Here is a 27180-nt window from a genome sequence, read left to right on the forward strand (position 1 = left end):
ATATGATAGATATTTTAAGTGGTATAATAATGAATTAAAGAAGAACTATCCAATTCTATTTCTATATTATACTGAACAAATATTTTCAACATTACCTTATAGATTTTCTAGATATACATATAATATAATTATACCTTCTTGTTGAGCTTTAAATTTTACATATATAGTAATATTTTCATTAATATTCCATTCGAAAGAGTGTCAGTGTATCCCAATATACTCGCTAATCAGCTAAATATGCGACATGATAGTGAAGTGCGTAGACTAAAACCACCTGATCTGATTACTGGACATATGTACACTTTAGAATAAGACTAATTAATTAAGATAATATTTTATACAGAAGATCGCTTAATGAAGTGATTTTCTGCATGCCATGTAAATATAATATAGACATAAGAAATACTTATTGCCTATAGGGCAGATTGTGGAATCACAAAGAGTAAAAAAATAATAATATACCATAGGCTTTTCCAGAGTTGTAAAAAATAAAAGTAAAATTAACCTAAACTATTTTAATCTAAATAATAAACTGAATGGATATTTTTACCTTTATTTTCTTTAGCTCTTAGATACGCACATAATACAATTATATCGTTTTGTTAAACATTAAATTCTACATAAATGCTCATCATTTTATTAGTTCTTATTGTGCTGTTCCAAAGTTTTGGAAGAAAATAAAAGAAAAATTGAATGAAGATTATTTGTTACTGATCTTATATTTTTGTCATTATTCTCTGGAAACTAATATTTACCGGAAATGTGTATAGTACTCTATCAAACAGCTAGTTTTACTTGCTTTACATAAATACTTATATTTTTAACTATATATCTTTGTATTTTTACCTGAATATATATATGGAAAAAATGTCACTGAAATATTTAGCCTTCAAATGAGGCAACTGTCATATTTTATGAATATTCTCAAAAAAAAAACGAAAATAACATTATTTTTAAGATATCAGCAAGACTTTGTTTAATATGTAACCAGCTAAATACGTAATTTATCGATAGTTCTGCAAAACTATCAAACCCACTGCAAAAGAAACCACGCCATCTTATCTATCATATAATAGTAAGATAGTAATTTTAGAGACATATCTTGTTTAGTTTCGTATTTATAGATCAGCAGATATTTTTATTATTATTTTAGAGGAACTTCAAATATACGCAGAATATATTTATCTCATCGTGTTGAGCATTAAATTCTACACGAAATATTGCCAAAACTATTTAGAACTGAGCGGATATTTTTACTGCCATTTTGTACGGAACTTACGACAAACACACAATATAATTATACCATCTTGTTGGACATTAAATTCTAGACAAACACTGAAATTTTCATTAAGATATCGTAAACTTTCCGGGAGTTACAATAATGAATAGAAGAAAAATTAACCCAAACTTTGTAGAACTGTGCGGATATTTTTACCACCATTTTCCACTGAACTTATAATATATTTTCACCATCTTGTTTAGCATTAAATTTTACACAAACACAGACATTTTCATGAAAATATCATAACCTTTTTGGAAGTGATAATAATAAATAGAAGAAAAATTATTTATGACTGAACAAATATTTTAATTTTCTAGAACTTTTAAATATAGATATACTATAATTATATCTTCTTGTTGAGCGTCAAATTCTAAACGTATGCTGACATTTTCATTACCATACCGTACACTTTTCCAGACTTATAAAAATATGGAAATAATAGAAGAAATTGTTACCAAATCTATTTATGTTCGATCGTATTTTTGCAGAGAAATGACAAATGTCAAAACAGTTGAGTTTAAGAGTTGTTTACATTTATAGTTCACATTTTTTCCTGTAGATGACGCTGGTCGGTATACATATCCCGGTATTAACAGAAAAGGTTCTTGCGTTGAATTTTGAGTTATTGGTTTTGTAACTGTTTTATGGCAACTGTATGATTCAAACAATCACATACGTCGCCGGCTTTAATGGATTTTTAATGTCAAAAGGAGCCATTAATTAGAGACGAGGGAAAAAGTAATACACACCCCCGATGTTCCGTGAAAAGGCAACGCCGCGCGCATCGTTTTTGCCCTAAACGTGGCAACCCCGAAGGGTTGCGATTTGGGCATGTGGGGGTTGGAGGGTATATGAACCTGGAAGACGACGGTCTCGATAGTCAATTTTGTTCTTCGGCTCGTGTTAACCGGTCAGATTTGGTTTGTGAAAAATGCTAGCTCTGGTAAGTTTTCTTTGAATTGATTGGGTTGTTTTTTTTCTATATTTTTTTTAATATTCATATTTCTTTCGGCTCCAACTCTGAACCTCACAGCATTCATTACTTTCGCGTATTCTAAATTCTCCTCGAAGTTTTGAATGGATTTACGCGACATTTCGACCAAAAACAATAACAACAAACTCTACGCAGAGTTTGACAGTGACCGTGAATTCGGTCTCCTATTGATTTTTCGGTATACACACTCATGTACTGTGCGTGAAAAATGCGTACATTGATGCCAAGTCGCGAAAAGGGCATCTTCCGTATCGTACTCCCACTAAGAGCTAAGAGGTCCAAGTAGGCCTGCATCAGTGCCGTACGTGGCAAAACAATTGGTTTTGGTTTCGTTTTGTTTTCATATGTAGAAAGCCGGAATATTTGCACATAATTAGTTATTTAGTTTATGCATATTTAAGTAATATTATTATTATTTTTTTCACTATTTTATTACATCAACGTTAATTATCTTTAGAAAAACTGAATCTGCTGTTTTTTCCCTACATTTCAAGGTAATTAACGAATACACTAATTAATTATTTAATTTTGTACAGAATTTTCTACTTTTTCCTTCAAAAGTTACAATTTCACTACATTTCAATGAGTCTTTAATTACCTAAAAATAATTTTTAAACTGTTTAGGTACTTAATTAAAAATTTACTTTGTATGGTAAATTGTCTGTCATTTTGTTTGAAAATATATAAACGAAGAACGTCCAATGTCCTTAACGTATTGTTTACTTTTGTGTTTGTTTTTCGTTATCAATTTTGACCCTTTGCCATCAATTGCAACATCAATTCCGAAAACCAATCAACGTTTCTCCAGAGACCTAAACAAACAGGCCTATTCTTTGCTGTATACAACCTTGACCATCTGTATTTAGACAAGATAACGACTCAAAAACGCAGTTCGTACCGATTCGGACGCAACTTTCACGATTTGGCAATAAAATTTCTCCTAATTTCTTATATAGTCTAGTTTTCTCTTTTATCGACCATCGCAATACGAAAAACCATCATGGAGGGCCGTGCACGAATCGCACACCTGTCGAATTGCTTGGGATTTAGATATAAAATGACACTTGACACCGGTAGATCCACCTGATAGGTATTTTTAAATGAAACCGTGATGGCAGTCGAATGCTTCATATAAAACGATAATACCAGAAATATTTGTTTAAATATCAGCCGTGGTATTTCGAGCTAGTTGAACTTTAAACTGTTTGTTGTTTGTATTTATTTTTATTTCTTGTGTTATCTCGACGATTGAAAATGGTGACATAATCGTAGCAGTTTTAAGACAATAGGACGTTCACAATAAGACATTTTAAAAGAATTGCACTTTTAATTAGCTCTTTTGTATCTTACTAATGAACTGGCTTCTAATTTACCTCTCTATCAATTTAGCATTTTCTTTCCGTTGTTATTTCATTGTTTAAATCTTCTAAAAATTCATCGATCAAATTATTTTAAAAATAAATACAGTAAAATAAAGCTTTCAAGTCTAAACGAACTCTTTTGTTTGTCTTTTTACAATTAACAATTTTTCGGTTATATAACGGAAAATTCGGAAAAATAAACATTTCTAAATATATTATGTCAGGTTTTTTTTTGAATTTTGATCGCTTCTTGTTTGTTTCTTTTCTTTTGTTTATTATACATATTTTTTCATTGTTTTATCGTTGTTTAGACCTTCTAATAAAAGTTAATGAACAACTATTTTTCATCGATCAAATTATTTTTTTTTAAGCAAGTTGAGGTTTAAACAATTAATCTTGATTGTTTGTCTTTAGTTGTTGTTGAGTTTAAGTGACAATTCTTGGTAAATATTTTTTTTCTTAAATATATTGTCTTTTATATAACAGGTCGGTACATTTTAAAATGTCAGAATGCAACTATCTATCTGTCATAAATTTGATCTCTTAATCGTTGCTTGTTTTTATTGTTATCTATTTTGGACGTTCGAACTTAAAACCTTACGAACGAATTTTTTTAAAAGATATTCAATCTGCAAAAGGTAAAAAGTGTGTAGAAAGGTAAAAGGTGAAAAGTATCAATCAAAATTTTGACCTCTTTACAATTTATTAACTGTTAACTCTTGATAACGAGTCTAGTAACATTATTAACTAGCTGATTGTATGTAAAATATATTATTCTTCTAATATGCCTCATAATACACCAACCTCGTATTTATGGGCATTTTTTCATTATCTCGTTGTTTAAACTAGTTTCTTTTCATCAATCTTCTTTCTGTTTAAAGTTAAGATATATCATCAAATGTGTTTAGAAAGTATATGACCTTGGACCCCATAAAAAAATTAAAAACCAGAAAACGCAGTTCTTGGGTGGATCGATTCTTTTCGGCATTGCCAGTTCTACGGTTACCGCCCCCATACACCCATGAGATATTCGAAAACGTCACAGTCCCAAGGCTCCGAGATACCATTTCTCGGAATCTGTCCCTGTCAAGGCCACAATGAACGACCGATTCGGCCAGATTTGCTAACCACGTGCGCACCCCACAGAGGCGTAGCCTTGGAACCCGTCCAAATTCACCGGAAGACCTCGCCGGTTTTTTTTTTGTTTGGTTTTTTTCCGAAACTATTTCAGGGTACGCCACTGGCCCACGCGGCCCATTACGAAACTGTTTGTGTAGGTCAGGGTCGAAAAAGGGTCGGGACGCACGACCGACGCCGTCTCTCTCTAGCTCCCGCCGTCTCTTGTCGGAAATGCGTGCCTTTTACCATCGATGAATCGGCCTGATCTTCTGGAGACTCTGGTTTACTGTTAGGCGTATAATTATCCTCGGGTCTTTATACCTGCGTTCGCGTCAAAATCGCAACAACAAAAAGGACGGGACGATGTTTTGAACTTTTTCGTAGAATTCTGAAGTACCAGGCTATTTTCAGTTCAAAACAGATGTGGATAAAATTATCTATATCCGGTTATGCGATACTGACTCGACATTTGAGCATAGATTTTATTTATATTTATAATTAATTTTCAAATACATACGATCTCAGTTAATAGATACTTGCTAAAGAGGAATAACCAAATATATACCAAAATGATAATTATATATACATATGTGACCGTTAATTATTTAATTATTAATAATGATATACTTATTTGAATATATATTTGATTATCATATTGATATATTTGTTTGAATATATACATACAGACTCTGATACGTACAGAAATTCTTCGTATATTCTCTGAATTTTATTTTCGTTATTCGTGTTTCCTGACTTCTAAACATTAAACTTAAAATTTATTACCATTGTTTCTACATATGTTTCTTGATCACCTTCTTCACTTGTCTGATTCTAAATCTTTCGACCACTATATGGAATGTTATTCCTCTTTGTTTTTGATCTCAGCAAAACTCTTAGTAGTTTCACAATCTGCCGAGAGGGCAATAACTATTTATGTTTATATTATATATATACATGGCATGTAGAAAATCACTTCATTATACTTATGTACAAAATACTGTTTTAATTAGTCTTATTTTAAAGCTTATTCTAAAGTCTATATATGGACGTTTTAGTCTACGCACTTCACAGTTACTTCGCATATTTAGCTGATTAGCTAAGAGCACATTGGGATGCACTGACACTCTTTCAAAGTACTTCACACAAACACGTTGACTTACACTATGCATATGATGCATACCAAGTTATTTAGCATCTTCTGCTTACGGGAGTTGACAACTATTGATATAGACTGGCGAACATGTTCTTCTACGAAGCGTAAAAGCTATATGACTGTATTTTGATTCCTCTTTTTGTTGATTCAAGCAAAACTTTATTTTTTTAAATCAAGATATCAATACAACCAAATTTTATTATAGTTTTTATTATAGTACTGTTAAAAATTAATATTTTGATTTAAGGGTCCAGCATTATTTCATTTTGCAGATAGATAAGCTTCATTTTATTGGAATTTGAAGACTGTTTTTTTCTTATGGTCGATAAATTATTCTATAAACGATATATTAACTATCGTAAGCAATATGGTTTTTAGTTACTCTTTAAGCTTACTTTCACATTATCTTAGGGTGACTAACGTTTTTTATTGTTTTTGATCGAGAACAACAATACATAAAGTTAGCCACCTGTATTTAGATAAAATACAAAAACATTAGCTTGTTCTGTGATTTCTGACTTTTTATCGTCATAGACATAACATAGCCATGGAATTCAATTTCCCATTATAATATGTTGAATATATAACTTAGTTTTCCTCGTTTTTTTCAAATATACGTTCAATACACAAAATATAATCTAATCTGACTGTTATGAGCTATGAAATATTATTAAGATGTACGTAAATCATATCTCCATTTAAAAAAAGGAGTGAAAAAAATTGGTTACATATGCTAAAAGCAAACTTTCATGTCGTAGTCCCTGGCCTACCATAGTAAAACACAATTTTTTGGCAAAATTAGCTTTTTTTATTCAACATAATTCCCTTCAAGCGTTATATACTGATTATAGCTATAGCGACACTCCAACTTTACCAACCATTTTTGTAGTACGATTTGTCCTTTGCTTCAAAATAGGCCTCAGTTTCGGCATCACGTCTTCATTCGACGAAAATTTCTTCCCAGCGAGCTTGGTGAAGCAGCACACACACAGCAGATGTAACAACCTCTTTTGGACATCCACTGCGTTCACCGTTTTCGGTGCTCATTTCACCACTTAGCACCAATCCATGATGGTTGATTTTCCTTCGAATTTTTGCTTCCAACTGTATTTTTTTCCGTCAAAAAGCAATATTTTTTCTCAATAACAAAAATTGTTTCAGTCAAAATGCTATAATTCACAAACTAATGATACGACAGCAGTCAAATTTATACACGGATCTCTTTAGGGTTAGGGCCAACTAAAAACATATGGATTTAATTCTAGTAGTTCCATCTATGTGTCAGGTCTGGGACTTTTCGATCAACCTTGTTATTAGTTGAGCACCAAAATTCCTCTTGTATTGAACTTACAGTTAATCCCCTGGTTTGCATTCAGGAGCTATTTTAGTGGAGCTGCGACTATCAAGTAGTTGACCTAAGAATAAAATAATATCCCCTGATATTCAAGTAGTGACATCTCGATATTGGACGTCGCGGAACATTTCTCCAAAATTGCCTATAAAGTTAAATCTCAGTTTGTCGATATTTTATAATTATAATTAATATATAATTTGATGTTATTTGTCATTACGTAGTGACGTAGACGCGTCTACCTGTATAAAGACCGTCAGAACCTTGACAGTCTTATCGAGAGATCTTATTCCCATCAAAATTGCATGTGTTGAACGTAGTAAATCTCGCTTCTTAAGTAGACAACGCCACAACGCAATTCAACAAGCTAATACGCCTGTTTGTTCTCTTTCAGGTCTTGCCGCCATCGCTTTAAGTCCAACTGCACCGTCGTCAATGATTTCTTAAGAATCCGCATCACTGAAACATACTTTTCAGCTAGTCCCAATCCGCTTTTTGTCCAAAGAATTCAACGTTACCTTTTTAGTCAGCACTAGTCAACCGGATTCCTTCAAAAGGAACTTCAACATGTCCGGTAAGTACACAGAATATTTTTTTTAATACATAAAGAACAGTCTTGACTTGGTGTACTTCACTATTATTCTGTGATCTGAACTAAGAGTGTGGGAAATGTGACTATACGTTAAACAAGGACAATCACGTGAAGAAATACCTGGCTCATATGGACTGAAGTGCCGGGCTTAACCCATAGATGTCGCTAGATTTACTACCTTTATAGCTTTTTACTTTCAAGTCTTCTTGATTCAACCATTCAAGAGAAGCAATGGCTTGAAAAGTATCATAAGGATTCCGCTCCATCAGCAGCAACAACAAAACGTTGGTTTCCTGACTTCAATCCTGATCGCAGACACCGATGATGACAGTGGACGTCCAAATGAGGTGGTAACACCAGAAAACATAAAAGAAGTACACAAAATCGTTTTGAATGATCAAAAAGTTGCGTCAGTTGGGCGACACTTTTTATATTGCATGAGTTTTTTACTATGAAAAAGTTCTGTGTGTGCCGCTTTTGCTCAAAACAAGAACGTGTTGATTTTGAGCAGTGTTCGGCCATGTTTAAACGCAATAAACCGGAATTTTCACCCCGGTATGTGATAGTGGATGAAACATCAACCAGAACAGAATTGGAGGATATGAAGGAACGGGCTACCTTGTCAGTCGGAAACAAAACTGTGAACATACTCATCTGGCATAAAGATCTAAATGCGGACACAGCAGAACTGTACAACTAGACCAACTAATATGGAACCTGCTGAATGAAAATAAATTGTTGGAAATCAGAAGTATATTAATATTAATCAGCCAAGCATCAAGAAATATTCACCACTAACGATAACAATATGGTGTTGGGAACAATCTATAGACATTCTTGTAGGCTATCTGGATAACTGGATATAAACTATTTAAATTAATTAATCTTCACTAAGATTGCGTTATCAGTCACATTAATCAAATACTAACTACGCACTCTGCTCACTATTAACGATTCTCAGAAGTCCGAGACGCTCACGGGTCTTTAATTAATAATAAAAAATGCTTTTTTATTGTTTCAGATCCAAATTATCCGGCGCGTATGCCAAACCCTCGAGGTCAATTTACTCTCTTCTCCGACCAATCCAACCGTCAGCCCTTGAACTTCCGGATGAATCCCGTCCAGCTGGAGGCCACTGCGGCTTCCGCTGCCACTCTGTCCTCTTCGCTACCGCCACCACAGCCTCTGCAAACCCTGCCGCCTGTGCAGCCTCTACAGCCCATCAACTACAACAGCTTCGGCCTAGGATCTTTCCCAAATGCGAGCGGTTACACGGACCCCGCCCCCAATCCTATGCTGCATGAGTGCACAAGCTGCAGCGGAACCACTGCCGTAGCCCAGTGCGTAGAGTGCAAACACTTTCTCTGCCTGTCGTGCATCCAGCTGCACGCCAAGGTGCCGTACGCCCGCGAGCACCACGTTCAGTACCTGGACGACATCACCAAGAAAGTGATTCCTGTCAGGGACGTGGCGTCACAGAGCTTCGACATGTCCCCGTGGCGGTCGACCAACCTCTCCACCAACAACGCATTCGGCACGAACGATCTGCTCGACACCGTCTCCAGGATGGACCAGTTGAACATCTCCGACCGTTGGTCCGAGGAGGCGGTCGCCAATCCGCCCAGGTCCAGGGTGGTGGGTGCCGGGAGATACTCGTTCTCCAGCCAGTCGCCCACCAGCATCCGGTCGGCGAACAGTTCGCCGGAGACTGTGACCAACGCTTCCGGAACACGCGCCCCGGCCGAGAGGCCCCTCACCGAGGGCAACGGGATGGCGTTGGTGCCGATCAACGCGGCCACCAGGAGCATCATGTCGTCCTCCAACCAGCTGCTGTTCAGCCACCTGTACTCCGGACTGTCAACCAACGGTTACGGGTCCCGGCATCCCAAGATGCCGACTTTTCCCGCTCCCATGTCCAATCAGGTGGCGCGTCCCAACGACGTCATGACCCCGACAGAGCTCTTCGCCCTGTGGCCGTCCAACATGCCCCTCCGTCATCTGGAGCTCGCCATCAGGTGTCCGATACACGACGGCGTATTCGCTTACTTCTGTAACACCTGCATGGTTCCAGCCTGCTTCATTTGCAGGAACATCGAGCACACAAGTAAGTAACGTACGTCTGCAAAACGTTGCAATGTTCATGTATCAGCTTAGTTCATTTTTGTTTATATATATATATATATATATATATATATATATATATATATATATATATATATATATATATATATATATATATATATATTATCGAAGGACTTCTACACTTGTCATACACTATCTGATCACTATTTCTCAGTTTATTCTGTTACTACCTGTGTGTGTTTTTGTTACAAATTATATAATTACTGCATTCTCCCTAATGTATTTGCCATATCTGCAAAATAATTAGTATTCATTCTCTCTTCGTATATTTTAACCAAATGCTCATATAGATTCTAAACAATTGCACACATACAGTCTATTCAAAACAGTAGTGACACATGTGACATGTCAAAACGTCGCAGCATCGAGTTTTAGTACATATTGGCTCTGACATATTACAAAATTCTAATCGTCTATAATCCATCTAATTAACAATTGTATAACTGAGTAAATGTATTTTACTTTCATTAGAGAGCATATATATATGTTTTTCGATGCCATGTATCCTTGTAAAGTCATTATGATATTCCTATATTTCTTTTTAGTTTGTTCTGTTACTATCTTTATGCATCTTTCTTGATAAAACTACATTAAAATCACTGCATTCTCCTTAATGCATTGTCAGCATTGAACCACAAGGTTTTATTCAATCACTGTCACTTTCAGAAACACTGGTTATCTTGTTTGCTCAAGATTCTACCATTTGTCTACCATTCTACCATTCTACCAGTTAACTTGCTCAAGATTCTGCCATTTGTCAATTTCTTGTTCAATGTGATCGAGCTCACACAAACCGAAGGTTATATTCGTCAATGCCTCTTTTCACAAATCCAGACAGTTCTGGTTTGAATATTGGAAGGAAAAAGCAGTAGTAGGGAGAAAGACGTAATACCCTGTGGCCATAACATTCAGTAATCTGATCTACCATGGATCTTTTCTTAGGCTTTAAAATGCAATTAAATATTTCTTTTGTATTCACTGGGTAACAATTTGAAATGTTTCATTCTTTAACATGGAAAACACTAATTCTGCACCAGGAATAAAACCATTCCTGTTTCCAGCATGAAGTCAGCAATATGTCTTTTTCCTTCATTTATATATGCACACAAAATTGTCAACATCATAATGAATCGTAATCTCCCATCCAGAAAGTGTCATTCACTCACTGTCACATTCTGGGCCATCATTAAAGCCAATAATGTATTGTTTGTTTTACCAATATTTCCAATTTAACAATACATCGCAACTCCACCATTTTTTCAAATTCTTCTGTGTGTGATGGAGTTCGGTTCAAAGTACCGAAACACACACGAAACACTTTTACGTACCTTTTTTTAATATATTGTTTTGAATTATCTTCCCTATCGTCTAATTTCACGTTTCTTCCATGACAGATCATGCTATTGTTCACATGCTCGACGCTATCGACAGCGTCAGGGGCTACTCCGATCACGTACTCTTCAAAATCAAGGAGCTCATCGGCCAGGTCCAACGCCACGTGGCGAAACTGGAGAGGACCACGGAGAACGTGGACATTCTGGCCCAGTACGCGTCCATGAACATCCGCCAGTCGTTCAAGAACTACATCGGCATCATAGACAACCGCGAGACAGAGTTCCTCATCAGGATCGAGCAGGCGCGCCTCTCCAAGGTCCACCACATCCAAGTGCAGCTGGACACTGCCAGGCAGTACCTCACCGTCCTGTTCCAGTCCAGGGACAACCTCAGGGAGTTCCGGAGGTTCATGCCAGTCATAGACCTGATGGCGATGAACAACAAGACGTTCCTCGATCTGACCTATATGAAGGGCCTGTGCGGCTACATGATGTCGGCGCAGCTGCCCTTCCACGAGACCAACTACTTCATTCCAACCGAAAACTCCACGACGTTCGGCACCAGCCTGTGTCCGATCAATGTTCTAAAGAGTTGGAGGAATAACAGAGGGCGCATGTACCAAGGTGAGTGGTCTGAGCTGCATATTCCTAAGTTTTCTATGGATACATTCCAAACTAACGGTGTCCTCCGAAATAATTGTGTTATATTATGTTTATATTGAAAAACTACTCAGTTTTTTTATACATTTCGTACATCCAATCTTGAATAGAGCTCACATCAAGAAATGTAGATTTTCGGTGAATCCATAGAGAAAGATTTGAGTGCCTGCCTAATACAAAAGAGCCTAACTCCTTAATATTTAATAGTATCAGTACTTATATCTCTAACGCGTTTTATTGGTAAGAACGGACCCTCATCCCCTGTCGAAGTTGTTGATTTTAAATTTAGTCTGAATCTTCAACCTTCTACTTAGCATCGGTACTGATGGTGATCTTCTCTTTCCAGTTCCAATAACCGCGAGACAACTGTGCGAAAGTAAATACCGACCTATTTACGGCAACAAGGAAGTGGTGGCCATAAATCATTATGGTACCCTGCCCACCCAGGTATGGGGGGGACCCGGCAAAGCCAGAGGTGAACTGTGCCGTCCCTGGGGCATAGCCTGCAACCGGCACGGCGAGATATACGTCGCAGACAGGAGCAACAATCGCATCCAGGTAAGTCCGCATTTTTTCGTCCCCCCACCGTGAGAATCCCTCTGAACCGCTTTGTTCCCGCAGGTATTCAATGTCAGGGGCGATTTCCTGTTCGAGTTCGGGGAACACGGCACGGAACCGGGCCAGTTCCACAAGTGCGCGGGTATCGCTATAGGGGTCCACGACGAGGTCGTCGTCGCCGACAAAGACAACCACCGCATTCAAGCGTTTACAAGACGGGGAGATTTTATCATGACATTTGGCAGTGAGGGTAAGTCCGCAAGAATACTCCTTTTCGGACGCATTCATTTCTTCGAAGGGTCTGGTCGATCTATTTTTGGTAGTTCAAAATTGCAATCTCACTCTACTCTCAATCGAACAGGTGTATAGGTAACCAAATATTCGTAGGCCCTAAAAATATTCCAGCTACTTTTAACAAGTTTTAATGATATTTCGATATTGCTGTCTTTTGTCACAATGTTGACAAAAAGGTTTTAAGCACTCATACTGAACTTTAAAAGATTCAAACGTCATAATCGCGATTCACAGTTCTAGTAGGCTATACTGTTTATAAATGATATTTCATAAACTAACCTTACTTATTGTTGTCAAGTATGTCAAACCTGACTTTTCCATGTAATTTTTAATTGATTTATACATACGCCCCAGTTTAGGACGATCATTAACGTTGACGTAGATTTAATGCAATGACAACAAGTAGCACAAAGTAGCATATGACTCACAGTTGTAGGCTATACCTCATTAGGCTATACATCACGCGTTGCGTTGACAATTGGTTATACTTAATAGATAAATTTGTATGTAAATCATGTTTCGTGTTCTTAGGGGATTTGCCCGGCGAGTTCCGTTTCCCGTGGGACGTCGCTGTGGACTCGTATGGCAACATACTAGTGTCGGACACACGTAACCACCGTGTCCAGATGTTCACCTCCTGCGGTAAGTTCATGTACATGTGGGGCGGCGAGACGGAACCCAAGACCGCGCGCCTCTTCGACTCACCCCGCGGCGTCGCCTTTGACCCGCGCGGCAACCTACTCGTGACCGACTTCAACCTTCACAAGTTGGTGATGATCGAGCGGACCTCTGGCCGCATCCGCACCATGGGTCACGAGGGCAAGGAGCTGGGACAGTTCCTGAGGCCCCAGGGCCTCATCTGCGACGACAGGGGCTGGTTAATCATTGTGGACTCGAAGAATTTCCGCTATCAGGTTAGTTTAGTCGCGTCGGCCATCTGCGATTCCGTGGATTCCGCGGCGTTGTCGGCTCGCGTCGATTGTAGGTATTTTTGGTAATGTCTATTTTGGTTTTGGTGGGTTCTATACATCTTGATTGGTGCCTGATTGGATTTATTACGTAAGACGATTTTTTTTGAATCGAAATATTTATTACGCGAGAATCTGAAGGAAGTAAAATAAACGTTTGGTTTGTTTTTTTTTCTTCCAAATAGTTGTACGTAAAAACTCCTTTCACCATGGTTGATACAGTCTTTCCAATAAAAAAGGCAATACACGTCATATACCGCAAAAAATTTTAGTAAAAATGTTTTGAGCGGTTTTTTAAATTTTACTATAATCAAAAAGAGACAGCTGTCAGTGATTCATCAGAACATGTAACCAAACCACCCTGCAAAGTTTTATTTGTGATGGTGGACCCTGTTAAATGTCTACAAAATGCTTCGAAACATTAGTGATACATTTTTTTTAAGTGATAAAAAATTTACAAACCTGCAAGGAAATTGGTTGGAAATTAATGCGGCAACATTGCAACATGCAGACGACAAAAATTTGGTTACTTGCACTATTTTGGCGCTGAATATCACTGCGAAAATAAAATACTTACGGTACAGTTAAGATTTATAATGCAACGTTGTCGCACCAAATTTAGGTTTTCGTTTATTTTGAATCCTACTACCAAATACTAATTTAAAAAATATAATGAAACAAATAACGTTCGGACGCATCAGACTTCATTGTGTCATTTTTTAACTAGACTAATGCTAATTAGTAAAAAAGGTTTTACCTTTTTATAAACTTTATAAATTTTGGCAATATGTTCAGCGGTGTTGATGACGGGCCTTGGCTATTTTATTGGAAGAACTATACATTAGCACAATTATCTTTTGGCATCCTTTCCAAATTATTGAAAATCGAACAATGGTGATTTTTAAATTTGTTGTAGTATTATTTCGGATTCTACTAGACTTGCTGAATAGGACTCATATCCAACCTACGACGGAACAAATTCATTAGCTTTTCTTAGCAATTTGGCAACGCCGCAGAAGATATTTCAAATTACGGGACTACTCTACGACTGTTCCGGTCTTGTAATGAGGGTTGTATGTTTCAGGTGTTCAACGAAAACGGGGAATTCTTATGGGCGGTGGGCAGACAGGGCTTGCCCGACCCCGGTTACTTCGACAGGCCGAGCGCCGTGTGCCTGGACCCGGAGGGTCACATCATCATCGTGGATTCCGACAATCACCGGATCCAGAAATTCTAGTGCCTTGGTCCGCTTCTGGTGACGGATCGATTATTTTAGATAGGATCCGTTTACTTTGCTGGCGGCGCTTATTTTTGTCCCAGCGAGGTTTTGGTGGAGGCGGCGAGGCCGCGTTTTTTGTATTCTGTTTTTTATACGTAGTTATTAAACGGGGAAATCCCAATTTTGTATACGTGTTGGTTAGTGTCGCAGAGCATCTCAACAACGGTCTCTACGCGTTACCTACAAGTTCAACTGAAAACGGCAGGCTCACCAGCAAGCTCCTTCGGTGATTTCGACCGGTTTTCTCAATTTCGATTTTACACGTTTTATATTGGCCCCTTTAGTCTTAGGTTTTAACGATTTTATTTTCTCGCGGTACTGTATATATACGATGACGTGCACGCAAGTAATGGGGGGTGCAGGAGACCGTCCACTCCCCCGGCCCTTGGTCACCCATCGTCCTAATTTCGGTAATTTCGGGCTCGTAATGGCGCGACATACAACAACACGACACAACCGATCCGAATGTCCGGATGACGGAGCGTGGGCTAAGGGGTCTTGGGAGACGAGACACGGGAAATACGGGCGTTTACTTACTATACAATTACAACGGCGAGAACGACGTCAAGTTGCGGGATGTTGCCCCACTGTGCGTCACGCGCTCTATCCGTTTGTTTGCCCGTCCGCCTGCTCAGCAGGTGCGCGCGGCAAAACTGTTGCTGCTGCTGGCTCGCTGTTTCTCAGTCGGGGCGGTCCTCCCTGGACCGCCACCCCGCCGATGCGAAGGAAATCCTGAGATACTCTGCGTTGAAAATGTTTTTAAAATGTTTGTTTGTACTGTGTGCTTTTATTTTACGCAAGACTGAAAGTCTGTTGGAATAGTTCCTATCGTAGATGTAAAACGAGCGCAATAAACGAGACTGACTCATCAAAACCGTAAAAGACTGAACAGTGTTCAAGAGCAAAGACTGAGAAGTTCCGTTACTGTCCAAAAGAAACTTTTAACTCTAAGTATTTCTTATATCCAAAGTACAAAAAGCCGTACAAATAATACTAGTTCACTAGCCGGATTTTTTTAGGATTTTTACGGCCCAAAGGCACCGTTTTTATTACATATAGTCTAATCGTAGTAGATTTAGGTTACAAGATTTTGTTCGCAACAAAAGACTTACTCTGTCGTCGGTGCCAGATGGGGGTTAGAGATTTCTTGGTCCGACGAGACGCAGTCATTAAGCGTCAAGCAGTGGTGCTCCCCTTAAAACTCATTAGTTGGAAGTGTAATATTAAAATAGTTTTCCCCGTTACTCAAACGGCGGGGGTTAATGCAAATCGTGGACGTTATCTGGTAACGCCATTTTTGACTATTATTAAAGTTTAACTATAATATGAATTCAAAGCTTCCAGAATTTTAAATTACGCTTCTTTTCGTTTGTGATAAAAGAGACTTGGTCTTTAGAAATTTTTCGTGTTGGTTAAAAAAAAAGAAAGAGGATAGCTACGCGTGTGGTGGATGGTACGCTTTTTTTGATTTGTGATAAAGAGACTTGGTCTTTCGAAATTCTTCGTGTTTATTTAAAAAAAAAGGATAGCTATGTGGAGGAAAGAGCGGGGACGAGAGGGGGAGATCGACGCCCCCTCAGTTACCAGTACTGTGAAATTGGCGGCGTCGAGCCTCCGCCATCGTCGGTTGAATGCTACATTTTTAAGACAAAGCAAAAAACGATTGTCTCGATTATATATGCAGTATCCGATAAATTTCTCTTTTTTTATAAGATAAGACCAATAAAATTAATCATTAGTTTGGTGGACGTCGAGGGATCAGAGTCCTTCGGCAGCGAGTTATGTAAACTCCGCGTTCCACACAAATCTTAGGTTTTAAGCTATAATTTTAAGTGATTATTTCATAGATTAAGACATACGTTTTTATTCCATAATTTTCAATTAATAAAAAAACGATCATGTTGTGGCAGCGTGTCTTGTTAAGGAATCAGGTTTTCCTTAGCGCAACAAGTATGCAATCACCGGTGCCATATCGATAATGTAATTTAGTATAACGTGTAATCCATTTATTTTTAAATAAACGTATTCCCTATAAAAGTATTTTATTAGTTTATCATCCCAACTTTCCCATTTTCAAAGAACAAAATGTCATTGAAATCTATTAAAAATAAAGTAACTTCAGGAAAATTAAAGTACACTGTCCATATACCAAATTTTGAGAAACAAAAGACCGTAAATTTAACAGTTTAATTAAGCTATTTCCTCGAACCTGAGGTGACTTGATCATCAATAGTTTAGAATTATATGAAGAGTAAAAAATTGACATTTAGCATTCTTGAATTTCATATAAACCTGAAATAAAATACTAAAATCTTTTTGTAATAAATCTATACACAATCCCAAAAAGTTAACAGCTTTATGGAATTAAAACAAATTAGTTAAAAATATAACAACACCTAGACTTAAAATTAAAAAATGTTATTTAAAAAAGCTCTAAAATATTCGATCAAAAAGATTACTTTCCCTACGTAGATTAAAAACAATTGAATAGTCCCTCAAACAAATGTTTCATAGTGGTAAATCAAAGTCTGTCTTATAAACTTTCATTTATTTAAATTTTATTTTGAAATATTCTACATATTATGGGTATCTTGACTATTTTTGGTCACTAAAAATCAATGTATACCATCTTAATAAAAAGCCCTTGATCATAGCTCACTTAATTCAACCATTCTATAAACTCAAAAAAGTCAAGATTTGTTTTTTTCTCTTATCTAGTTTATATATCTAATTTATAAACATCAAATGAAGTATATAAAAATATAACTAATCAACAAAATCAAGATCATTTATATCTAAGAAACATAACTAACATCACAATAAATAACATAAGGAATACATATAAAGTGGTGTCTGAGATTATGAGGTATCAGAACTATCCGTCATATCTAGAGTAAAAAAGTTATCAACACTTTTTTCAGTGGTCTTTTTTCTTTTTGCTTCGGTAACTGTGTTAGATTTCCTATGACTTTTTGTTGCACAATTCTCCTCGTCTGTAGAACTGGAGTCTATATCACGAGTTTTGGAAGTTGCTGGTTTATTTTTTAAAGGCTTATGACAGGTTTCACAAAAATGCGTGACACTCGGTTGCAGAATTGCTTTGAGCAGTTCTTTTTCGTGCAATTCTAGTTGATATTCGGGTCTACATTTAAAAGAGAAAAGTTGAAACAAACGGCTCCGTTATTGCATTTGAAAATGCTTACCTTGTAACGCACGGCATTATATGTCTACGAAAACGATTTTTCAGACTTTGCCATGTTCTTTCGGGACATATATTGTCGTTTTCCATTTGTTTCCATAATGAATTCCCCATTACTTGTGGAATATAATCCCCATCTAGTATATACCTCAATATTCGTTTATCCTCGGATATTGTGTAAGAAGGCCGATATCCAGACATGTTTACCAAATATTAAACATCTAAACCAGTTTCAAAAGACTGTTGTTTATAAATAAAAAAGATAAGTAACAAGGTTAAGTTGACCAATAAACGAATATATTTTAAAATAATAACTCCCCAAATATTTGTAAATGGCTAGTAATAAATCAACACATAAAACAAAAAAAAACACGTAAACAACTCAAAATTCGCAGACGAACTTAACGGAAAATCTGAAAAACCTTTTGAATTGTCAAATATCAAACTCAGAGGTCTCTATTGAGTATTACCTGAACTAGACTTCCTGAATATTCAAAGTAAAATGAATAAAGGGCACTTTAAAAAAATCCTGCAACCAAGAATACAATTAGTTTCAAAAAGCCATAACAATTAACGGAAATGTTAAATAGACTGTGGGTTCTATGCGATGCAAACCACACAATAACTCAGTAAAAACAAGGACCATGTGGGATTCTTTATTTACAGACAATGGTACGGCACGACGCAAGGGGTACTTCTTCTGACAGCGGAAAAATGAGAGAGAGGGATTTTCAAGGGTTGCAAATGTGGATTTATACCTGGTCGAATGCGATGGTGCCAATTACATCAGATGGCAATCGGCCAGTATAAAGTATAAGAAGAAGAAATACCCTTCGCTGTTGTCGGTTTTATTTTTGGGCTTTGCGCGTTGTGCAGTATGGCTGGTTGTCTATGTCGCCACAAGACTAGTTATCAAAAAATGTAATAGAGGACGGCACAATCGGAACAATATTTATATAAGAAATTTTGTAATTAAATGACCATTGATTAATTTTTTCTATGTTAAATGACAGGCTATTTATAAGCTATTAATATATAAGGCATTAAAGACTGAGAATTTACTCAATGATTAAGGATGCCGAAAAAATGTATGCAATCTAGAAAAATATTTTTGATAAAAATATCAGTATTATTGCCGATATTTTTAAGAGAAGAATTAAGATATTTATTATTGTTAAAATTATTTTAATATTAAGATATTTATTATTATTAAAATTGCCACTTAATGTTAAAAATATCCCTATTATTGCAATAAAAATATTCGATTTTTTTTCCTCCCATATATCGATTTTTAAAAATATCGAAACCCACATCACGAAACACCCAATATTTTAAAAAAATGGCAGGTTTCTGAAAAAATATCAATATATAGAAGGAAAAAATTATCGAAAATTTTTACAACTATGAAATATATCGATATTTTTCAAAAATGTATCCACAAGAAAATTAATATATTGACTCAAAAATATATCAATATTCTTAACATTGTAAAAAGTAGCGATACTATTAAGAAACCTTTAAAATTATGTAAAGAAATACAGTAAACATTTGATATTAAGTACCAAAATTAAAGAAAAGATAATCAAAAGGCTCTTTTAATGTTTAAGGAATATCTTAATTGTTTTTAAATCTTGAAAACATCGATACATCGGCATAAACCAAAATTTAATATTAATTAAAGTAATATTTAAAAGAAAAGGATCAATACAATTGTAGCTTAAGCAATATATATAAGGAAAATAATAAAATGAAAGTAATTTTTATAATAGTTATATTGATATAAAATTAGTTCCTACATGTTACTTTGAGTTCTTCAAGAATTCTTTAAGAACATCTAATGCTTGGGATTCTTCTCCGAAATCCTATAAAAGAAAGATTGTGAGTATAAAATACAACATGTTGACCATCCAACTCACCCTAATTACGACACAGGAACTTCCAACAACTTTCCTTGCCTTTCCAGCGTTATCAATTTTGCATAAACCAGACCATTCCCCCAATTTCTTGTTGTTATCAACTTTGATTAAGTCGATTTGATGTTCAGCACACAAAGCTTGTACTAATTGTTTATATCTAAAACATTAATAACCTTAACATAAAGTAGAAAGGGAAGAAGTTACATTAGTTACCTGGGCTCATCACAATTTTCAGCTAAAATACACAGAACAGCCTGCCTCTTGTCTAAAGCTTTAGCTGATTCATGAAGTCCGTGCACAACACCATCATGAATAAGAGCAGTTTTCAACACTTGTTGCAAAGCTTGGTGAACGTCCATAGGACCGCCGGCGGCTGGGACAGCAACGGGTGCATTCTCTCTAAAAACATCCTCGAATCAACATATATTTACCATGAAGGTACTACTTATTCAGATAAGATTAAATTAAAGTCTCCGGAGGCCTTCATTGCAAATCAGTCAATTCTCAATTTCTAGAGAAAAATACGTGTTCGACCTACTTTACAAGATTGACTCTCCAGAAAAATTAAATCTCCCCACATCGGAGAGGTTAACTACTTACACTGCGGTGTCGGACATTTTTATGTTTCTCCTAAAAAATAAAAAAAAATATTTACGCTGGTGCACGTAATAAAGTTTCTAGATCAATCTGTATAACTGCTAAGCAATGATGCTTATTATATTTCAAGAAAATAGAAGAATATTTCAGATATTTACCTAAACAAACTGACAGACGTCAAAGGAAGAACGAAAAAGGAAACAGATGTATTTGAAGTTAGCTAAGTAGTTTTATTTAGGGATGAATAACTATCGATACTTTTTAGATTATCTTGTATAGAAGAGCAAAAAATATTATTATTTCTCTTCCTGTTAGTTTTGATATCAGCTGTGTTTTATTCAAATTATTGTTTATATATTCAAAACATTAATGGATAGTTAAGATAAATACATATACATATTTTCTTCAAAAAGACTGAGTCAAAAAATAGTGTTGGGCGCAACATTTATATTTTGTTTATTCATAAATATTATTTTTAATCATCAATATAAAATGACGTTAACTGTATAATTTTGCATTACTCCCTATTTATTTATTTTTGTATGTATATTTTACATATTTCAAAATAATTTTCTTTGTCGAAATGTATAATATAATCGAAATATATGATATTTCGATAGCTGTTTTTCTATATTGGAACAACACTAATTGAAAATTAAAAGAAGAGATCCTGTCCATCAGTGTTTTAAAAAATTGCAAAAATGAGTCGAAAGGAGGCTTTATCTACATTTATTCAACAAATTCACGCTAGGCCCGTTGTAGTCAAATTAAATAGTGGTGTGGACTATAGAGGTACGTAATAAACACTGTTAAATGTTGCATTGAAGTAATACCTTTCTTTTTAGGTGTACTGGCTTGTCTTGATGGTTATATGAATATAGCATTAGAACAAACCGAAGAGTACATTAACGGACAGTTGAAAAATAAATTCGGAGACGCCTTTATTAGAGGAAACAATGTCCTATATATAAGCACACAAAAACGACGGTATTAAAACCGAAAATCTTTATTAATCACTTAAGTATAAGTTTTAAATAAAATGCTGTTTAATTAGTAATTTTGTTGTGTTCACTTTATAAGTAATCTTTGTAAGGTGCTGCCTTGAACCCCTTGAGCCACGTGCACTGGTATAGTTGAGTATAACCTGATCGGTAGACTCCAAACCATGGTTTCAATTGATACTTCTGAGGGTGCTTGCCAGTTATTGTCTTCTAGGCTTGGGAACTTCAGTCCCTTGTGCGTGCTTGTTACAAATTCAAAATGCAATCTCCATTTTAAGGATACCAAATCTGTGGAAAAGGCTGGTGTGACATGTAAGGGTATTGGCAGGATAAGCTGGGTGTATTTATAGCCCAAACAAACCTCGTGGTGTTTGCTGAATGTTATGATTCTTACTTGTTTAGAATTTTCGTTGTTTTGGTCAATGGTTGTTTCTTCTTCGCACTGTAGGGACACAGAGACTTGCATGCAGTTAACGGTGGCTATAGTAAAATCAAAAGTTCCTGAAACAATAAACAATGAATTTGATCATTTGAAAGGTAATATTAAAAATCCATTACCGATTATGTCTTCACCTAATTTATAAGCTGATTTAAATAAACAAAATCTGGCCACTTTACCCCATGTATTTGATATCATATAAAAATTGGGGTTCCTCCTGGCAGTTATGTTCTAAAATATAAGTATTACTAATAAATGGTGAATAAAAATAATGTCTGTTCTACCTGTAAGCTTTGTAATGCCAGGTCTATAGGTTTCTCTTTCTGTCTTATTTCTAAAAAAGGATTAGCTGGAGTTAGTTCCTCAGTTGTCTCATTACACAAGGCCCCGGCTTCATTCAGAACTGCTTCCGCCAATGGCAACACTCTAATAGGTACTCTCATCAATTTAACTAAACTATTCACTCTCTGTGTACCAATAGTAATTTTATATGAATACTTTACTAGCTGACCTCTATATGATGGAGGCGAATCTGTTGGGATTTTCTCTCTATACATAACTGTAAACATTATATATGTAAACTATTCAACTCATTTTATAATCAATTATACATGATTTTGACTGTCCCGGCGATAATCTCAAATCGCAAAATAAAATCCGGGGTTCTGTAGAGAATTCCAGTTTTGAATTGTCACTACCGATTGTACGCAAAGCTGTATCAGGTAAAAACAACTGACAAGATTTCTCGTTGTCTTTGGTCTTTCCAATTTTTGGGTCCGTGAAACACTGGCAATTGATTTGGGCCGAGGCCCACGCAAGGCTCTCAAAAACATCCGTGTGACTCTGAGATACCTGTAATAAACTAAGATAGTTGAAATATGACACGGTGTTTTGGCATACCTTATGAGATGGGGATACGGGATGAGTGAATGATATTAAACATTCTACGACTTCGCCTGACAGAAATACATGTCCTCGAATTAGTTTAGCTGTTACTTCTATCATTGTTTGTTCTGTTTCTCTTAGAAAACAAAACAATTTGAATTTTAGACATATCTAGGTTAAGGGTACGTCATCAAGTTTCTCACCATAATATAAACATTGTAACTTTACTATTTAAATTTTGTTGATCCAAATATCTTTTATATTTCATGAAAAATAGGTTGATATATAAGAGATGTTTTATAAATATTTATTTTAGCATTTTTTAAATTATATTGTCTACAGAATATGCATTTAAAGAAAATGACATCGACATTTTTATTTGACATCGGTCTATCAAACCCGGCACTATTTGAAATTTCATTAACCCAAAAAAGTTAAGTTTATTCCAGTTTATTCTAATTGATTGTTATGACTACCTCAGTTCGACTTGAATCAAAAGAAGTACAAATTTGCTTAATTATATGGATTTCGACAGTTCTGTATTGTATATATAATTTTTTCATCATAAGTCAAAAATGTAAGTTCTAAAGTTTTGTAAAGCCGAGCTTTATTAATTTCTTTCAGATTTTTTAAATTTCCACGATTCCTTTGACGATTTCGTTGAGGGTTGGGGCCTTTTCGGTAGCAGGAAAAGAGACAAGGCTGACTTTGAATGGGAAACCATCACATTTTTAGTCCAAAATTTGTCTCCCTACTTTTTAGTTTATGTGGGTACAAATGAATTTCTGCGGTATAAAAATGTTACTCAAAAGGTGTAGGTTTTTCTATTAATCGCATAATCATAAATAATTTTGTTACTTTTTCAGAATATTCAGTTCATTCAGATTATATTTTCTTTAACTTTAGTTTATGTTGTTGCTAGTTATAAAGGATTGGTGTTAATTTCAATACAGCCTATATTATTTTTTTTAGTTGGTTTTATCAACAGCACATTATGTATTTGGTTGTGTAATTTTTTATGTTTAAGCCTAATTGTTATTTATAAAACAATGGTCTCTAGTGATGATTTTTTAAATAATTTAAATATCAATCATTATGAGGCTTATATAACAATTCTTTTACTGTGCTGGCTGAATCTGAAATGTACTAGTTATTTTTTAAGTTCAAGTCATGACAGAAATGTTTTAGTTTTTTTGTCATATTGTTTATATTGTCCAACATTATTTACGGGTCCTTTCATACCATTTGACGATTTCAAAGAGACGATATTTGTATGGAGTTATGAGAGTTTCTATCTCAGAGCAGGTAGATTGTTGAAGAGTATTACTAGATGCATATTTTGGTACATATTTGGGAATATGGTCTTACATTTTGTGTATGTAAATGCAACTGGGTTTCAGTTGCAGGTAAGTTGAATGTTATAATTATGTTTCTTTGATATGTTAATTTCTTCATATAGCTAGTGAGTGTGCTTGACATGTGGAGTCTCTGTGGATATGGTTATTTAATGGGGCAGTTGTTCCATATTAAATATGTGGTGCTGTATGGTTTGAGTACCAGTTTAACATCATTTGAAAACATCAAGGTACCACATTTGCCAAGATGCATTGGAAGAGTACATCTGTACTCGGATATGTGGAAATATTTTGATCCGGGATTGCACACATTTCTCAAAGGGTAAGGTATTTTTTTTTAATTAAGAGACCTTATTTTTCCTTGTTATTTTAGATGTATTTTCATACCATGCTATAGTAAGACACACAACAAATTTCTTTCATCTTTTTTATGCTTTTTATTTGTGTATGTTTGGCATGGTATTGAAGACTATATTTTAATATGGGCAGTGATGAACTATTCAGGAGTATGCTTGGAGTCTTTGGCTAGATATTTATATATGAACAAGTTAAAAACATGTAAATTTTGGCAGAGATTACAAAAAGATAACTTGGATCGAATGCAATGTGTACTAGCAGCACCTTTACTTTCTATGTCAGCTATTTCAAACTTTTATTTTTTTGCTGGTAAAGATGTGGGTGATATTTTTTGGAATAAAGCACTCGGAAGTTAGTAGTGAGTATATATAATGTTCAATATTGAACAATCTTTATTTGTAGGTGGCTGGATGTGTCAACTGGCGATATTTTCGATTTTATATTGTTGTTGCAGGATTTCCAATAAACTGAGACACATCCAAGCGCACATGATGTAAAATATAACACTATGATAAACAAAATATAATATATATTTTTCCTAACAATATAATAGTTTTGATACTGAATGCGAGAAATAAATACAGATAAAAGGTTTAGTAGCTTGTTTTTTCTTTCATTTTATCCCCATAAAGCTATAGTTTTTTCGACAGTGAATGTTTGACGCTCAGAGCATTCTTCCTCCGGCTTTGTTCCAGTCTTTTCAATGCATCCAGTTTCTTTTTCTGGATAAGATCCTGCTGACGTTTTGCCTCCAGTTTGGCCAGTGCTTGCAATCTTTTTTTCTCGATTTCGTCCTGAGAACACTTGAGGGGGCCTTCCAACAGAAATGTGAACTTACTGTCGGCTGCATCGTTTGTTTGGGAGAATGGGATTTCATGTTTTCTTTTGGCCTCTAGTTTAGCTTTAGCTTCCAATCGTTTCCTTTCTATTTCCTCCAGTAGATCCTTGGAAATTGATGCTGCAACATACATGTTATATCAAAGTTATTTTGGTCATTCATACAACTCACCATCATAGTTTTCAAAGCTTTGCGTTCTGTGCCATTCAAATTTACCAACCTGGCTGCAGATATTTTCCGAGTTTGACCTAGGAAATACTTTACTATTATTTTTTGTAGGTTTAAACTTCTGCAATTGCGTGGGTTGATCAAAATCTGTTTCATTTTCTGCCAGTAATTTCTCCAAGGTGTCATTTAAAAGGTCAGTTGTTTGACTATGCAGAGATGAAACACCATCCACCTTTTCCTGTTGTTTGCTCTCATCACATAACTCAATCTCCAACCTCTGACTACACAAAATTAACTGATCCTCCAGGTCATCATTGAATACATTATCCAAGAGACATTTAGCGGATTCTTTACAATGTTCCTCCTCCATCATTCCTTCAAAAGCACTCATGTCCTCAACATAAGCAGGAACATGCATGGTATCAGCTTTAAAAACCGCCTCCTCCCTCGGCGATAATATAAGACTTTCCTCATGGTCAGGCCTGGCTATCTCCTCTTTTAATATTCTCATATCTTCCTTGAGTTTATCAAAATCATGTTTGAGTTGTTGACTGTTGTTACCTGATAAGTGTCTTTGTAGTGGTACCTTAGGAACATGTAGATTTAGTCTTTTCCTCGAACGTCGTTTGATTGTTGCTTTTGGTTTAGACTGGGGTGAGTTCCAATCCCACAAAACATCCACATCTTCGTGTGTTTCCTGTGTACACGAGGGGAAATACGGACTGTCCTCCTCTTCGGAAAGATTAATAATACGTACTGGAGTATTAACCGATGGAGATTCGATATTTGACTGTACTGTTACATTATCATCAGAAAACAAATCTGCAATAAAAACAAGTTCGTTATTCGTAACGGGCGTATTAAAGCCTTATTTACCCATTGTATCCTGCATTTTCAGTCAGTTAGAACTAGCATTTCATTTAGAAATCACTATCATATATTCAAAAACAGCAACTTACATAAAATGACAATGAAATTAACTTATAGGTTAGGAAATTAAATTACTCGAATACTCATACAACTGTCAATTTGTTTTTATGTTGATGTATATTCCATCTTTTTCTTGGCTAAGAATTAGGGATGTTCAAGAAATATCGATAATTTTTAAAGAACACCTAGAGTAGTAGGTAGAGTATCGAATTTTGCTTTGATTTGACTCCCACCGATAGTCTCATCATACATGAAAATGTAGGGTTTGAAGTAAGATATATCCTTATTTTTAGTGCATTACTTCTTTTCGAAATATTTTGTTATATTGAAATTTAGTACTCATACTTTTTTAATTTGTTAAGAACATATTTTGTATGTCACTTTTTTGTCATTGGAATGACATGTTGA

The 27180-nt window shown here is 35.5% G+C and overlaps 7 protein-coding genes across 7 annotated transcripts in view; 3 read left to right on the forward strand and 4 right to left on the reverse strand.

The window, feature by feature from the left end:
• The window catches only part of wech (tripartite motif containing 71 protein wech), a 155422-nt gene extending 138298 nt beyond the window's left edge, over positions 1 to 17124 (forward strand). The window contains exons 4-10 of the mRNA XM_076412917.1: positions 7655 to 7834; positions 8874 to 9956; positions 11389 to 11952; positions 12335 to 12546; positions 12610 to 12796; positions 13372 to 13754; positions 14893 to 17124. Of these exons, the coding sequence (XP_076269032.1) occupies positions 7828 to 7834; positions 8874 to 9956; positions 11389 to 11952; positions 12335 to 12546; positions 12610 to 12796; positions 13372 to 13754; positions 14893 to 15045 (2589 nt within the window). The 5' untranslated portion in view covers positions 7655 to 7827 and the 3' untranslated portion in view covers positions 15046 to 17124. The remainder of the gene's footprint in view (positions 1 to 7654; positions 7835 to 8873; positions 9957 to 11388; positions 11953 to 12334; positions 12547 to 12609; positions 12797 to 13371; positions 13755 to 14892) is intronic.
• Positions 17125 to 17932: 808 nt separating this feature from the next.
• On the reverse strand, positions 17933 to 18638 carry LOC143201755 (uncharacterized). Its single transcript, XM_076413005.1, has 2 exons — positions 18291 to 18638; positions 17933 to 18229 (listed from the first exon to the last, which is right to left on the reverse strand). The coding sequence occupies exons 1-2, from the start codon at positions 18485 to 18487 to the stop codon at positions 17947 to 17949; spliced, it is 480 nt and encodes a 159-aa protein (XP_076269120.1). The 5' UTR covers positions 18488 to 18638; the 3' UTR covers positions 17933 to 17946.
• Positions 18639 to 20040: 1402 nt separating this feature from the next.
• Positions 20041 to 21062, reverse strand: RpS12 (Ribosomal protein S12). Its single transcript, XM_076413007.1, has 5 exons — positions 20958 to 21062; positions 20803 to 20832; positions 20416 to 20601; positions 20203 to 20359; positions 20041 to 20148 (listed from the first exon to the last, which is right to left on the reverse strand). Exons 2-5 carry the CDS (start codon positions 20817 to 20819, stop codon positions 20086 to 20088), a joined length of 423 nt encoding a protein of 140 aa, XP_076269122.1. The 5' UTR covers positions 20820 to 20832; positions 20958 to 21062; the 3' UTR covers positions 20041 to 20085.
• A 368-nt stretch (positions 21063 to 21430) lies between these two features.
• On the forward strand, positions 21431 to 21856 carry LOC143201766 (U6 snRNA-associated Sm-like protein LSm6). The gene is made up of 2 exons (XM_076413021.1): positions 21431 to 21591; positions 21645 to 21856. The coding sequence occupies exons 1-2, from the start codon at positions 21501 to 21503 to the stop codon at positions 21791 to 21793; spliced, it is 240 nt and encodes a 79-aa protein (XP_076269136.1). The 5' UTR covers positions 21431 to 21500; the 3' UTR covers positions 21794 to 21856.
• On the reverse strand, positions 21790 to 23254 carry LOC143201729 (RAB6A-GEF complex partner protein 2). The gene is made up of 5 exons (XM_076412965.1): positions 23140 to 23254; positions 22851 to 23091; positions 22524 to 22798; positions 22359 to 22470; positions 21790 to 22301 (listed from the first exon to the last, which is right to left on the reverse strand). Exons 1-5 carry the CDS (start codon positions 23242 to 23244, stop codon positions 21868 to 21870), a joined length of 1167 nt encoding a protein of 388 aa, XP_076269080.1. The 5' UTR covers positions 23245 to 23254; the 3' UTR covers positions 21790 to 21867.
• A 196-nt stretch (positions 23255 to 23450) lies between these two features.
• Positions 23451 to 25432, forward strand: rasp (protein-cysteine N-palmitoyltransferase Rasp). The gene is made up of 6 exons (XM_076412950.1): positions 23451 to 23701; positions 23749 to 23936; positions 23991 to 24530; positions 24584 to 24801; positions 24853 to 25187; positions 25239 to 25432. Exons 1-6 carry the CDS (start codon positions 23593 to 23595, stop codon positions 25331 to 25333), a joined length of 1485 nt encoding a protein of 494 aa, XP_076269065.1. The 5' UTR covers positions 23451 to 23592; the 3' UTR covers positions 25334 to 25432.
• Positions 25349 to 26858, reverse strand: LOC143201730 (uncharacterized). The gene is made up of 3 exons (XM_076412966.1): positions 26719 to 26858; positions 25846 to 26664; positions 25349 to 25794 (listed from the first exon to the last, which is right to left on the reverse strand). The coding sequence occupies exons 1-3, from the start codon at positions 26732 to 26734 to the stop codon at positions 25469 to 25471; spliced, it is 1161 nt and encodes a 386-aa protein (XP_076269081.1). The 5' UTR covers positions 26735 to 26858; the 3' UTR covers positions 25349 to 25468.
• Between the last annotated feature and the right edge of the window lie 322 nt (positions 26859 to 27180).

The sequence above is a fragment of the Rhynchophorus ferrugineus genome, unplaced genomic scaffold (genome assembly GCF_030347505.1).
Source record: "Rhynchophorus ferrugineus isolate W39M unplaced genomic scaffold, kcgeb_rfMv2 rfM8, whole genome shotgun sequence".
NCBI lineage: Eukaryota > Metazoa > Arthropoda > Insecta > Coleoptera > Curculionidae > Rhynchophorus > Rhynchophorus ferrugineus.